This window comes from Vespula vulgaris, chromosome 13, assembly GCF_905475345.1.
Source record: "Vespula vulgaris chromosome 13, iyVesVulg1.1, whole genome shotgun sequence".
Taxonomy (NCBI): domain Eukaryota; kingdom Metazoa; phylum Arthropoda; class Insecta; order Hymenoptera; family Vespidae; genus Vespula; species Vespula vulgaris.
Window position 1 is genome coordinate 3,466,038 of NC_066598.1, and position 16,073 is coordinate 3,482,110.

The 16,073-nt window shown below is 26.9% G+C and overlaps 2 protein-coding genes and 2 long non-coding RNA genes across 7 annotated transcripts; 2 read left to right on the forward strand and 2 right to left on the reverse strand.

Moving 5' to 3' along the window:
• Window positions 1–2,136: 2,136 nt before the first annotated feature.
• LOC127068323 (hexosaminidase D-like) lies at window positions 2,137–6,419 on the forward strand. The gene has a single exon (XM_051004350.1). The coding sequence runs from the start codon at window positions 3,840–3,842 to the stop codon at window positions 5,583–5,585; it is 1,746 nt and encodes a 581-aa protein (XP_050860307.1). The 5' UTR covers window positions 2,137–3,839; the 3' UTR covers window positions 5,586–6,419.
• On the reverse strand, window positions 5,977–8,562 carry LOC127068334 (ras-related protein Rab-28-like). Its single transcript, XM_051004367.1, has 4 exons — window positions 8,418–8,562; window positions 7,235–7,420; window positions 6,897–7,130; window positions 5,977–6,805 (listed from the first exon to the last, which is right to left on the reverse strand). Exons 1-4 carry the CDS (start codon window positions 8,490–8,492, stop codon window positions 6,581–6,583), a joined length of 720 nt encoding a protein of 239 aa, XP_050860324.1. The 5' UTR covers window positions 8,493–8,562; the 3' UTR covers window positions 5,977–6,580.
• A 1,048-nt stretch (window positions 8,563–9,610) lies between these two features.
• LOC127068653 (uncharacterized) lies at window positions 9,611–11,864 on the forward strand. Of its 4 annotated transcripts, XR_007783079.1 has the most exons (4): window positions 9,679–10,318; window positions 11,214–11,342; window positions 11,474–11,626; window positions 11,723–11,864. It is a non-coding gene; the product is annotated as an uncharacterized LOC127068653 (long non-coding RNA). The 4 variants fall into 4 exon arrangements; XR_007783077.1 differs by having other exon boundaries at window positions 9,670–10,318; window positions 11,214–11,626; XR_007783078.1 differs by having other exon boundaries at window positions 9,687–11,342.
• Window positions 11,865–13,311: 1,447 nt separating this feature from the next.
• LOC127068654 (uncharacterized) lies at window positions 13,312–15,841 on the reverse strand. The gene is made up of 4 exons (XR_007783080.1): window positions 15,488–15,841; window positions 14,679–15,063; window positions 14,200–14,350; window positions 13,312–14,123 (listed from the first exon to the last, which is right to left on the reverse strand). It is a non-coding gene; the product is annotated as an uncharacterized LOC127068654 (long non-coding RNA).
• Window positions 15,842–16,073: the final 232 nt, after the last annotated feature.

A 16,073-nucleotide genomic window follows, 5' to 3' on the forward strand; every position in this document is an offset into this window, starting at 1 on the left:
AGGAATTTTATATTATACATATAAATCAGCTTTATATTCATATAATATTCTTTTATAAAAAATAAAAGAGAAAAAGAATATTGTCGTACGATGTATTTTTGTGTAATTCGTTATAACCTAGAAATCGCAATTTTTCATGAATCCTTGTTATATACAATTTTCATATATTATTCAATAAAAAAAAAGAAGGAAAGAAAAAAAAGGAAATTACTACGTAATTTATATATCGTAAATTAATATTATATATCCGTATATCACAATTTCCATAGAGATATTTTTTAATATAAATAATTATAACATTTCTTTTCTTACGATATAACTCGCTCTTGTTATAACCTATAATCGTAATTTTATCAAAATCCTATGAAACGCTTCGGTAAAACGTCCAAGTCAAGAAGTGCTATTTTTAAATATAAAACATCATATTACCAATTAATATACAATTAAAATCGTTAAAGAAAATAAGATTAATAATAAATGAATGAGTAAATAAAATAAAACGACTTACGTGTATAACTCTTATCCAGTCAATGAAAATTAAAACCGAAAGTTTAATAATCCGACTTAACAGATACGTAGATCTCTAAATTATGATTGAATGTGTGTTTATATTATATATATATATCTACGTACACTGTGTGTACGTACTCATACAAAGGACAATGAACTAAAGCTATAGAAAGAATAACAATTCTAAGAAATGATCACGCACACTATGTTTACAATATCTCACAAACATATTATTCTAATTGAAAATACAACAGAAAATACGATAGAATGATAGAAAATAATTCGTAGTTTGTAATAACATGGATTAATTAAAATTTGTACGATAACAAATTCAAGTATATGTGTAAATATGTATGTCGAGTATTATTGTATGAAGATAGACTGATAGAAGATACGAACGATATATAATGTCGCAATACACGTCGTCAACCTACCAGTCGTTGCCCGTTTAAATTTCTCTGTGTTGTGTGTATATGTGTACGTGTGTACGATTCATATAATTTTACACGTATAAAAGTCGCAAGCTGAGGACTCTTCTATCAGCCGTAGTAGTGAACGGATGTGTAAGGTGTAAAGTGCTCACAATCCTTTGTGCACAGTGGTATTGTTCTTTTTTTTTTTTCTTTTTCTCAGTAGACGCATTGGAACTTTATATATGTACATATGTTACTGTACAGTTTTCTAACCTATGTTCAATAATTCTTATTGTAAGAGATTTATTTCTTTATATATTCAGCATATGTGTTAATATTTATATAAATAATTTAATCAACAGTTAGTTTATAGGAACATGTTTAATGATTGTTAATTTATAAGTTTGTACATTAATCTGTGTTCAAGAAAAGTTCCAGTACTTAACTTTAATAATTTATACTTTTATATCTGTAACTTTTTAAATGAATTAATAATATAACTACTAAATAATTATATTAGTTTAAACGATTTAGATGTAATTAAAATTTGCAGTCATTTAACTTTAACAATTTAAAATAATATAATAATCGAGGACTTTGATATTAATGAAATCTATTTGCAATTATAGGTTATAACAAGAAGTTTGTTTGAAAGAGAGATAGATATCGATAAGATATTAGTTTATCGATAAGATGTTAGATAAGAATTAATGTTAGTTTAGACTTATATTAACATCTGAGAATATTTAAGTCTGTTTTATCTATTATAGATATTATATAGTTATCTTTAGAACATTGGTAATAACTATAAACCGAATTATAACTATTTAAATTATTGCTACAGTATTCTTAATACTATTACAAAGTTCAAAATTATAAAACATTAATATTATATAAATATAATATAAAATAGGACAATTGACAACTACTTTTACAGCAAATCAAACTGGATAAGACAATCTACTTTATTGTATTAGATACAAATTTAAAAAAATAGAAATTCCTTTTTACTTAATTTTAAAAAATTTTTTCATCTAATAGAAAATCACATTAATATCCTTTCAATTTGAATAGAAATTAACCAACTATAATTCATTACAAATTCTACCATTTTTTATATATGATGGCTCAAGGTTATTCGATATATAACATCTAAAAAAAAAGAAAGAGAAAAGGATGTAAAGATCAATGTTAATTAATTTTGAATCTTTTTTTTTTTTGTCCGATAGAAAATTATATCATTATGCTTTCAAAGTCAGTAGAAGTTGAGCAACTATAATTCATTAAAAATTCATCTCATCTCTCATGTAAAATGATTCAAGGTCATATGAGATCACATCTAAAGAGAAAGAAAGAGAAAAGGATATTAAGATCAATGTCACTTAATTTTTTAGACTCTTTGACCGATAGAAAATAATATTACTATCCTTTCAATGGATAAAAATAGAACAACTATAATTCATTAAAAATTCATTTTGTCCCTAATATATGATGGTTCAAGGTTATTCGAGATTACTTCTAAAGAGGGAGAAAGAGGGGAGAAGAGGATGTAAAGATCAACGTCTATATATGTTCGACACTTGAGTCACAAAATTCTGAATAATCACCAAGCAAGTCTTTGTCTACTTTACCACGAAAGCGTGCTGACTCTATCGCAGTGTTTAAATTCGTTCGGATTTAATAGGAATCAGTTTCGATTAAGCACTCTTCCTTTCTACGAATAGATCCTTACCCTCTGCCTATTTTCGTTCTAAACTTATGCTTCTTCTTTTAGCCGATGATTCGAATCCTTTTTAACTTTCGCGGGCAAATTGTTGTATGAATGAAATATTTTAATTTAACCTATTTTCCACCATTCGTACAAATATTATTTCTTTTATTTTATTATCATATTTTTGTGAATATTACAGTAATATATATATTTATCTGATCAAATCTTTACAATCGTATAGTAAAAATTTATTGTATCCTCGATTTCATTTTTTTTTTATTTTTTTTTTTAATTTTGTTCAATTTCCTGACAAAGTCCGAGATAAAAGAATATATGAGATGACATGTAATTATGATATACAAACAAAAGAAAATATATATAAAATTATTTGATTCGTTGGAGCAAAACTCGTGATAAAAAGATTTGACCTCGACAGAAACTTTCTCGTTCTCGTGTGTTTTTTCATTCGTACGCAGAGTATATGCCATTATTAAGTCGCTTATTGTCTCGAATTATTCCCCTCTGCCGATCATAACTACGTTGAGCATGATGAGATGACTCACGTTCATTAATCGTCTAACGGGTGTTCCGGCGAATCATAGAAATTGATGCATAATTTTAACAACTACGCAGATGCTCGAAAAGACAACATTTATTTTAACAATATTTAAACTTTTAGGTTATAAAATAAGAAAAAGATGATTCGAACAAAATTTTTTCTGTCGTTCTAATATTTATCATAATAGAATAAATATATGAGCTATCATGAAGATAATTATACAATGTGTGTATAATAAAAAAAAAATTATTTTTAATGCGATTTGAAAAACTTGTCATTTCAAAATGGCGCCATTTCGAGATATTCTATTCGTTGGTAGAACTGCTTGTCAAAGTGTCCTAATAAGTTGAAAGACCTAGTGACTTTTTTTTACTATTCGACGAAGGGAGATACGCAAATAATAATCTCTTCTTTTAATCAATGCGATTATACTTTTATCGGACAATGTTAGAATGTGTTATCTCACGATAAGAAAAAAATAGAGAGATTGAGTATGAATAGAAGGTCGTGTTGTTAGTGCGATTTTGTAAATATTCAAGGAAACATCGGTTCGTTGTTTCGCAAATAATTAAACGGATTTTTGGGCGATAAAAATTAAATCATTGTGATTGAATCTTAATGCTGCTCCGTTCTATTATTCATTGACATGACACGGCTAAGAGGCCGAGCTTCTCTCATGATAATCGTAATGATCACCTTCACACTGATGATAGTTATATATCATATTCTCAGTAATGAAATAGATAGTATTTCATCCGGTAAGATAAATTCTCGAATGAAAGTTGAAGATGTTTATCCACTTGGTGATCTCACAGAGATTCCTAGCAGTATAGCCAAGAAACAACAAATTGAAGCTCAAATTACAAGAAATGCAAAGCTTGCCAGAAGTAGGCAATTTGAAGATGATAATGATAATATATATTCATCGTCCAATCCATTGTTCAAAGGACACAAAATTGTTCATTTAGATTTAAAGGGTGCTCCGCCTAAAATAGGTTATTATAAATATCTTTTACCATTACTCAAAAAGTTAGGTGCTACTGGAATACTTATAGAATATGAAGATATGTTTCCATTCGATGGAAGAATAAAAGATATAAGCGCTGGTAATTGTTATACCAAAGAAGATATACGTATTATTCAGAAGTTAGCAGAAGAAAATAATCTTATTGTCATACCATTGATACAAACTTTTGGACATTTGGAATTTATTCTTAAGCTTGATAAATACAAAGATTATAGAGAAGTTCCAAGATATCCGCAAGTAGTATGCCCTACTTACAATAAAACGATACCATTGATTTATGAAATAATAGATCAAGTTGTAGCTGCTCATCCCACTTCAAAACACTTGCATATCGGAGCAGATGAAGTATATCAGATAGGAGATTGTTCAAGGTGTGTAAATACTATGGTTAAAAAGCATTGGACTAAAAAACAATTATTCCTTGATCATGTATCTAAAGTAGCTAGTTATATCAAGGAAAAGTATCCACAGCTTACAGTATTAATGTGGGATGATGAATTTCGTGAAATTTCTCCTCAAGAAATAATAGATAAAGATTTGCATTTAATGGTGGAACCAGTTGTATGGAAATATACAACCGATCCAGGTTCTACTTTGACAGATCAATTATGGGAGAGTTATGGTGCTGTTTGGAAAAGTGTCTGGGTCGCGACAGCTTTTAAAGGAGCTACTGCACCAGATAGATTTTATACGGATATACCTTATCATCTGGAAAATCATGAACATTGGTTAGAAATTATTATCGAATACTCTAATCAAATTACATTCAAAGGTGTTATTCTAACAGGATGGCAAAGATATGATCATTTTAGCGTACTCTGTGAACTTTTATCAACAGCCATTCCATCGCTTGCTATTAATCTGGCAGCCTTACAAGTATCTGATCTGAATGGTTTTCCTATTGAGGTACCTAATCAACTAGTAGACATATTACAATGCGAAAATATTATCTCTTTGAGTATACCGGAACCTCAATATGGATGGACAAAATGTGGGTTTCATGGATCAGCTGTATATGCAGTTACCGTAAGACTTTATTCTTTAATGCAAGAAATAAATAAAATGGAACAAGACAACATCTTTAAAGGATGGTTGAAACCATACAATTTAAAATACTCTTTCTCAAGTCCAAGTCATATTGAACGAATAATAGATGAATTGAATAGGCATAAGTTGGAGATAATGTATATCGAAAAAGAAATGCGTTCTGCAATGAAAGATATTTATGACAATTATACGATACAGGAGTGGCTAGAAACGTACATTACGCCTATAAATGAAAAAGTCACGCAATTGTATGAGGCAGAAGAGAAAATTCTTGAAAAAAATACTTGGCCAAGAAGACCGTTGACAAAGGTTGATTGAAAGATGATTATTTTTCAAGAGTACACAATTCATTCTGGGTAACAGAAATAGATAATAAGAGACTGATTAAAAATTTATTAGAAAAAAAAATTGAATATTGAGATATATTATCTTTGTTCTTACAAATAACAGATAATCAATGCAATAATAAGTTAATTATATATACACTATGTTTTTTAAATTCTTGATAAAAATAACATTATAAAAAAAAAAAAATTCGATAATCTGATTAACTACGCCGTCCGTGATTTAAAGTATCACGTTCGTCTCATTACGAATAATAAAATCTTTATTACTTGGATTTATTTCGAAATCGAAAGAACGTGTTAAACACACAAAAGTGAATTATACGATAAATCTCTGTGCGTGGTACAATCAAAGTGCTAATATGTATTATACCAAAGTTGGTTTATTATTTGCATTAATTACTTTAATTGCAAATACCTTTTACAGTAAATGTTATAATATGTATACATGACTTGTACAAGAACATATAGTCATACTCATTGTTAGTGCAAGTCGTAGAAATCTTAAAACAGTCAATGTAATTTTATTCTTATGAGAAGTTTGATCCCTCTCTACTAAATATTTGTTCTTTTTCTCTAGTAGTTATTAGTAAGTGTTTCTATGTTGAATCATAGTAAGGCATATTTTATGAGATTAAATTTGTACTATATACACACACACACACACACACACACATACACACAAAACACGTAACATGCTATGGTAATTGTACAATACTATTGAAAAATATTTTCAATCTTGTTATGATATGGATATTAATCTTATTATTGCCCGTAGGAAAATATCAATAAAATTGTTTTTCAATTATTCTATTAATTTATATTAATTACCATGTTGATTCCTTAATAAAATATTAATCGCATCTACGTATAAACGAGCTATATTATTAGCCTTAGTCCATTGAATGTTTTTCTTTTCTTTTTTAAATATTATTATTTATATGTATATATATATATATTCATTAATAATCATTGTAAAGTGCACACAGTTGATTTTGAAGAAGGAAAATGTGAATGAAAGGAAATCGGATGGTGTCTCTTATTAGGAAATCTTTTTACAACCTTATGAATCGTGTTCATATCCACAGTATCTCCAATTTCAGCAATAATAATCGGCTTATGAAAATCTTGATCATTTTTTGATAATCGTACGCCTAAAACTTGTGCTGCCAAGCTTACGATACACAAGGAAAGCTAAAAACATAAAAGTCTTCGTTTGAATGACGCGCCAAAACTATAGATATTGATTTGGCGCGTAAATTCAAATACATTAAAACGTAATTACCGATTCGCCGGTTCTTGCAGACATATCATAATATGGAAATCCATTTTCTGCTGCGTAACGATGAGATTTATCTTTTTTAACAGTTCTTTGATGTTCCATATCACATTTATTACCAACCAATGCCATTAATGGCGGTTCTTCAATACTGTCATTCATTCCACGAATCTTATTGGCCCATTCATCGAGAATTTCAAAACTCGATGCATTCGTGATATCGTATACCAAAAGAACGATCTAAATTTAACGAAGTAAATAAAGTTTAATAATTTAATAACAGGTAATAATATAATCATTAATTATTGATTAATGTTTAATAATAATATTTAATAAATTCTTACGTTAGCTGCAAACACGTATTTATCCAACATGTTACCATGAAGAGCCAGTCCGCCGACGTCCCAAAGATGTAGGTTAACATTTTTGTAAGAACCAACAGTGATACTTTTTAAAAAGAAATCAATGCCGGCCGTTGGTGAGTATTGTCTCGTAAATTCGTTGGTGCAAAATTTTAAAGCAATGCTCGTCTAAAAAGGGATCTTTGAAATTCAATTATCGAGAATAGAATATCGTACCGTTAAATTATTTATATCGTCAATTACGAAAATTAATTATTGATCGTTAAAGAAGAATATAACGTGTTAAAGTCAAAATTAAATTTAGAACTTTTATCGAACGAGATAAAAAAGAATAATAATAATAAAAAAATAAAATATATAATTACAAGGAGGATCATTGAATTTCAATTATCAAGATTAATTTTGCGAATAAAATTATGAAACATTATATCTTAATCGTTGAAGTAATTCACGCGAGAAATTCAAAATTAGATTAGTATTTCCAATGATCGAGATTAAAGAAAAAAACTAACAAAAGAATGATTAATCTCGTTTATCTTTTATAATAAAAAATAATAAATTAAAATTTCGTGTAATACTACATTACCGATCGATAATTCTTATTCATCTGAGGCGGGAAATATAAAATTCAATTAGAACGTATATCGAACGAGATAACAGATAACGTGAATCAATTTTATATCTACGATTATCACGTCCCTTAGAATAATCAATACTTAACTCTTTTATACTAGAGTTTCGCGTGTAAACTGCATTACCGATCAATAATTCTTATTTATCTTGATCGATCAAAGAAACGCCACAAGTTGTTTAACATTTCATGCAAGTGTTATTAACGACATGACAAAGTTCATGAACGTTGAGGTTTTATTGATTGGAGTAATTCGTTACCTTACTTTATTTTATTGAATATTTTCCAATATAATTTTATTGAAAATTTTATTCGCAAAATAATAAAAATTTGCACGTATACAATGGTATATAAAAAAAATAAAATAAAATAAAATAAAAAGAATAAAATAAATAAATAATAGAAAACAAAATACTTCAATCTTTTTTTATTATTTTGTGTGTGTGCATATATATATATATATATATATATATATATATATTATTCTTGTTCTTTTTCTTTTTTATATAAAAATGAAAACTTTGGAAAACTTACTTTTCCAGAGCCAGAATCACCGAGAAGAACAATTTTTAGTCGCCTCTCGGCGAGATCCTCTTCGATGTCGGACATAGATTGAATTAGATTGAGTTAAAACGAAAAGTAAATTGAATAATACTGTTTTCGAATTCATAGGAAAAAGAGAAAAGAAGAAGAAGAAAAAGAAAAAGAAGAAGTATACGAACAGTATGAAAGTATGGCGTCGACTAATAAACGCGTTAACGAAGGCGTTGTTCGTGTCCGTTCGTATGAAAGTCGCCAATGAAAATCGAACGGGTCGACCGAGTGGCCAGTACGCGCCGTCGTTGTCGACGTCGACGTCGACGTCGACGTTGTGTCGTCCTTTCCTCGTATTCACCGCTGCCCGGTATGAATAAATTAACAAAAAATCGATAACGAAGCACTACTTATGGTATGACCGTGCATGTTTCAGATCAACGCAGATTTTTTTATTTTTTTTTTTTATTTTTAATTTATATTCTTTTTATTTCTTTTTCTCTTCTTTCAAATGCATACATTATACATGCGTTCCTATATTTTTTATTATAGCAAGTAAAACAAAAATGTTTACTCGAGATTTTTTTTTTCTTTTATAATATAAAATTTTTTGATAGATTTTATATTTTTTTATTTTATTTTATTTTATTTTTTTTAAGTTTTGAGTAGCACTTCTTTTTATACAGTACTACAATTTGCGTACAATATAGATTAAGTGATCGTTATTAGATAGTATGTAAATGAATCAGCTGTGTATTTTTTTTTTTTCTTTTCCTTTTTTAAATTTCTAATTATTAATCGTTATAGAAAGTTGTTGGGAATTTTGAGAAGTTTTCTCATATTTATGGATAATTATATAAATTGAATTGGAATATATTTTATTATTATTATTATTATTAAACAATAATTAATTTATTTTAAAGAATTTATTTGTCGAAATATTCGTTTATTCGTATTAATTATAATTTTATTTTATTAGTTACATATTAGTTATATAAATATATAGTTTAGATGGTCATTATCAGTTCATATATAATATACATATATATACATACATATATATATATATATATATATATATATATATATATATATATATTATATACAATCTAATATACTTTTTATCTTTATATTAAAATTATATTTTCATTGTATATTTTTCTTTGTATAATTATTGTATGAAACATATTTTGCATAAAAACAACTAAACTAACTACAATGATGGAAATAAGTAACTGAATCTTTCAAGTTTGCTTTAAAATCCTGTTCAAAATTTTGTATACTCTGTTTCACAATCAGGAAAAATATTACACATCTTGTATTACTACCAACGATAATTTTATTTGCATAATTGCACGTCAAATTTTATTATCGTTGAATATAATTATGAGTTAAAAACGTTCACGACTTTTATTTTATAATAGTTTACACCAAGAAAAAATCTAATCGTAATTCTTGAGCGGATTTTGTTAAACAAGATCTTATTTCAATTACGAGGGTTTCAGTCACCGATTAATAACTTTTTTGAATTTTATAAAAAGCTTTGTTTTCTTCGGGAAAAAAAACAAAATATCATGTTGAAAAGTTAAAATTGATATTTTGTAAATTCTCAGGTCACGTGATCTTGGCCAATCATAACACATTTTATATCATCATATTTAACCTAGAGGTCACTGTATGTCGTGTTCTCTAATATTACGTTATAATCGATCGAAAGAGTACGCACGTATACGTGTTCGGAGTGATATTTTAATCTTAATAAATTTCGTAGTTTAACAATTTATCTCATTTAAGTATAATCTTATTTAAGTATGACTATCAAGTAATATAAATTATTCAAGTATAACTATCAGACGACGAGATGGTGTGCAGTTCATTTATTTATTCCTGAGAAAATAATGGTAAGTAATAGGTTAGATATTACATTTTTCGATAAAGAATTAAAAACTATCTAATTCTAAACGATATTGTATATTTGGACGTTAACAATTCTCAACAAAATGGATAAGATTAGTAAATTTCGAGATTTTTACAAGTAGAATATATAAAAGTATTAATAAACTCCAATCTGAATATATCATAACCTCATATCGTGGATTATATATTATTTTATATATTATTTATGGTAATATCCATCGATGGGCTAATAATAATAAATTATCAGCAAAAAATGAATGTAGAAAAATTAAAATTTTATTCGCCATTTAAAAGTTATTCTTCTTTGAGTCATACCAGATTTGTTAGAACGTTTCTCAATATCATTGATTAACAAAGCTTAATTATCAGTTTGTGGTTGTTTTATTATTTTAAATCTGCTAAAGATTCGATACTAGGCTTAGTTTAAGAATAGGTAAATAATAATAGTAATAACTGCAATAATAAAATAATAAAAATAATAATTATAACTATAACTACGGTAATAATAGTAATATACGTCTGGAAGATGATAGGAAATAATGAAAATATAATACATTATTGCACTTTTTATTAAAAAATAATAATTTGAGAACTTCTTTTTTACAAATTGTTACATTATAAAGTTATTCATCAAAAACAATTATCAATAACAATTAAAGAAAGTTATTTTCGAGAAGTCTATCATAATATTACACATATTAAAAGTAATGTTTTTTATGTAACATCTAAAATATAATCTTTGTGCTATGTGATAGTTTGGAAAAAAAAACAGCAATTTCCATCATATTCTATTTCTCATAGATATGTTAGATTCAGATATTTGTCTCCTATATTTTTTTTTTTTTTTTTTTTGTTAATATAAATAAATTGGGTTTATAGAAATTGGAGGTATAGAAGAGGAAAGGGGAGCGTAACACGTCTAACTCAAACTTTATCGACCTATTTTTCAGGAAAACCATGATTATTATTAATCGTCACAATAGATCCGGAACAGCATTTATGAAATGGGTTTGAAGAATAACATTATTACATTTATTTAGTTATTTTTGTATCATATCGATATATGAAATTTAAATATTTTATACGATTTGTTTAGTTTTTAATCATTTAAAAAATAATATTTTGTTTATCATTTACAGAAACAATATCTTCTATAAAATCATAAAAATAAATTTGATGGATAAATGATACAATCGGCACGTCACTTGGACATTTTTTTTTACATGGGATAAAAAATACACTATTAAAAAACTTTGATCGAATTTACGTATTGATTTGTTGTAATTTAAACGGTTAATATTTGTAATTTTTCTTTTGATTAATTGCTTACAAAAAATATGCTAATATATTTTGAGACCTTACATATCATATTATTCATGTAATTCTAGAAAGATAAAAATAAAAACAGGGAAAGGAGAAGAAGTCAAGGCCATCAGCTCAACTAGAAGTGCAAGTATAATTAAAAATAAAAATAAAAAAAACATTATGTATATAGTATAGGGAAATAAAAAGAAATTTGGACGAAAGCTATTTCAGAAGTCTTTGTTTGTTTGTTTTGGTTCTAAAAAGAGAAGTAAAGACTGGTGACTGTAAAGTTTTGTTAAATTAAGATTGAAGAATGAAATAGTTTGGAGTTAAAGAATTGTTGCAGTGAGCGAAAAGGTAGGAAAACAATAACATTTAGATTTCGTTGGTACATCGCAGAACTAAGTGGCAATGTCAAGGTTTAGTGGGAAAGGGAGTTCACTATTAAAAATGAGTACAAATAATCTGAGATAAGAACAATCCGATAAATGGGAAAAACTAAAAGAAATAATAAAAGTAGGATAGGACCAATTATCAGCAAGAAATGAAAAGGAAGCATATAATGACATTGTATTGATCGAATCATACAAGTATAGAATTAAATTGAGAGTAGGAGTAGAGGATGATGGTGGGGAGAAGAAGCAAAATAATGTGGTAATATTGATGGGCTACGATCATAGTTTTAAATCAATAGTAATCAGTATAATAACTGGTAAGAATTTTTTCCACCTTTTGTGAAACTTGGGATGAATTTAAAAAAGTAAAAGAGATTTACGCGTTGCATTTAAATTCCTTTTTATGCTATGTAATTAACTGGAATAAAAATGTTATAACTTATAACTTTAATTTGGAAGACATATGACATTTATATTTATATAAGTATCTATTAATATGTAAATATCTATTACAAATAAAAAATTGGTAAAATTTGCGATATTATTTCCGTGATATTTGTGAAACAAATTAGAGGCCATTAAATACATAAAACAAGATTCAATAGTTATGATAATCAAGATTACTATCAGATATTTAAACTCTTTATTTTTTTATCAATAGCGAACAATCTAAAAGATTGCCGATACGTAAGTGGTGTCAAGTCGATTAAATTGGACGCGTGGAATATTTGGGAAGTGTTATCGTCGATAATCTTGTTTTCGAAAAATCAAATATCATTCGATTTTACAATAGCTCTAAGATCTATATTCTGCAAGTCTATTTTATTTATAGTAGTTAGAGTAAATTTACAACGTTTACGTCGAAGATTATGAAAGATATTAATGGTAAAAGATAAACCATGGCATTATGACGTGATCATGTTCCTTGCTAAACAGGACATGTTAATTTTTTAACAAATGTAATCGGGTCAATGGCGTTTGTAAGATTTTGTTTAAAAGGGAGGAGTAGGGGACGTAAACGAAAATGCATGATATAAAATTTCATTCATATCAATTAATAATTGATAGTTATACATATTTTAGTATTAAAACGTTTTTACCTCGACGAGGTAAATAAACATTATTTTCTAGGGGAGAGAAGTGAGGTAAGGGATAAAAAAGATATACGTATTGCATTTAAGTTCTTTTTTATCCTATGTAATTTACCTAGAATGAGAATATTTGGAAAATATATAATATATATATATATATATATATATATATATATATATATATATATATATATATATTTTAAAAAATAAAAATATATGTATATATTACATATGATATAATAATTTGTTATCATTAGTAATATATATGATATTACTATATTTCTTTATACCAAAATTATAAAGTTGAAATCTAATGTTCAGGAAGTTAGTTTATGGGATTAGTTAGATATTTTCATAGAAAAAGAGAAGAAGAAAAATAACTGACTCTATGTATATATGTAACAAACTAATAATTATATATCTTTGCAATCACATAACTAATGACTTTTTATATATCAATCTATCTAGATCAGAGATGTACACATTACTTTTTTCGTCTGAAATAATTCAATGAATCAAATTTGTACGTCTTCGATCTAAACCCTTGTGATATCATTTTAAATAATAGTAATAATTATAATAAAAAAAAGATTGTAATTGTCTGTCTGTCTATAAAATCATAGACAAAATATACGATAACAGTATCACCTATTTATCTGATTTTTGGCGACATCAAACTTGTAATGGTGATAACGATCGTGATAACAACGAAGATAGTAGCCTTACAAAAAAAAAGTACATACCGACTAGATATTATGCATAGATTAGCTTAAGAAATGGTACAGGAACTAAAAGATGTAAATATTAGTTACTCTATGAACTAAATTGTTGACGTTGTTGTTGTAGTTATTATTGAAGATTCATTATCAAGATCTCACAATAAAAAGATGAAATTTGCTCAGGTTACATCCGTTTCTAACGCTTCTGATTATCCTCTAAATTGTGTTGCCAATGAATTAATGTGACATAATAATTGATAATGATAAAACCTTATAATTCTGAAAAAGGTCGACATTAATATTAGAATATGGATAACAAAAAATTTTTTTATTTATTTTAAGCAGTGATTCTTACCTTTGTACTTATGTTACTAAAAACTATTATTTTTGAACATTGACTAGATCAACAGAAATTGGAAAACGCTGCCATACTAAAACTTCTAATATTGTGAACATATTCTTTAGAAATATGTAATACTTTGTTACCATTTGATTCTTGTGCAGTACTGCAAGAAAAAATTTAATATTATTTAATATTCACAGATTTCATGAACAGGTATTTGGTATGATTCAATGGTTGCATAATCAGTTAAATTATAGATTAACAAAATTTAATAAAACTACCTCCATATGCACCAACAAATTTTTTTTTCTTTTTTTTTATATATATAATATTTCATAGATTTTATTATTCATGAAATATTTAAATTAATAATAAGTTTTTAGAAATAATGTATATATATATTTTTTTCAAATCTTTGACATGAATCTTGAAAAATTATTTATCTTTATAATTAATTATACTTCTTTTTTATAAAAAAAAATTTATTATACCTTTTAAAATCATCTTTTAGCATTTTTAGCTATCACTTTTTGGATCAGCAATGCAACTTCTTTTAGGATTTTCCATCGACTAAGATCTTTGACTCTCTTCAACCAAGGAAATCAAAGAAAACTAATTTTCTTTTTCAGAAAATGAAATACTTGCTTTCTTCTTATATGGAAATTCACAAGTAGATTTTTTTCAATAATTTTTTATATAGATATCTTAACATTTAATTTCATAACTTTTGAAAAATATAAGAGAATAGAAAACTATTAAGAGATTCAAAAAACATAGTATCGTGCAGCTGTCTTCAGATTTCTGTCCATGTTGATCCGAATCTCGTATTCGACTGACTCTTCCTGCTCCTCGACATCGATTGCCAAGAATTGGTCTCTAAAGAGGTAAAACAATTATTTCAAACTTTACTCTTGGAAACACAGGATAATTCGAAATCGAAGGAGGAAACAAACAAAGAAAAAAAGAAAATAACAGTAAAAAAATATCAATACTGGAAATAACAATCTGTTCGAACGTCTTATTTGACTCATAAATTATAATAAATATAAACATAAATAACTTCATTATAACCTTGAAACGAGAATGAATTTATTCTACCTTTGTATCATCAAGCCTGTTAGTTGATTATCCGAACGATATTTGAATATAACAAATTTTTCGAATTTAAATATTTCACATACATTCACATAAATTAATAATAAATCCTGATTAGTTTGGTTATGTAATAATTAATTTGTACACAACAATTAACATTTCTCTTCGATGAGAACAAACAATGATCATAACAAAGCATACTTACGTTTTTCTTTATACTTGTCTGTTCGTAATTTATGATGTTTGTTGTTAAATCACATGCGTCATATCACATTTTTAAGGTACGTAAATATGAAAAATAGAATATATATAGAATAGAATAAAAATTAAGCTCATGAAATCAATATGTCGTTTGTCGCTAAACGGAAGAGAAAAAAACGATTGCTTTGTTTGCGTGGTAATTCCAAATGAAAAGCAACATGTGCGTTTTTCGAACGGTTTTCTTTCTTTCTTCCTCTCTCTCTCTCTCTCTTTCTTTCTTTCTCACTCTCTTTCTCTCTTTCTCTCTCTTTCTCTTTCTCTCTTTCTCACTCTCTTTCTCTCTCTCTCTTTCTTTCGTATAGAATACGAAGTATGAAAAGGAAACAAAGTGAGATAGAAATACAACGTATTACGCAATTTATTGTTCCTCTCTTTTTATCGAATAGCTTTATTACTATTGGTCGATAAGTCTACGCTGATTGGTTGATTTTTTATTCGAATAGGATTCGACCAATCACGTTACTATACTCGTTCAATCACGCTACAACTCTCGTTGAGGAAAGACCTTGTCAACTGCAGCTATTTCGTAA

Bases quoted from the DNA above. Each gene is read 5' to 3' on its own strand.
- LOC127068323 (XM_051004350.1), top strand. From the start codon at position 3,840: ATGACACGGCTAAGAGGCCGAGCTTCTCTCATGATAATCGTAATGATC.
- LOC127068334 (XM_051004367.1), bottom strand. From the start codon at position 8,492: ATGTCCGACATCGAAGAGGATCTCGCCGAGAGGCGACTAAAAATTGTT. The intron at 7,421-8,417 runs GTAAGTTTTCCA...ATCCCTTTTTAG, and splicing joins GTGATTCTGGCTCTGGAAAA to ACGAGCATTGCTTTAAAATT. The intron at 6,806-6,896 runs GTAATTACGTTT...TTATGTTTTTAG, and splicing joins CTGCAAGAACCGGCGAATCG to CTTTCCTTGTGTATCGTAAG.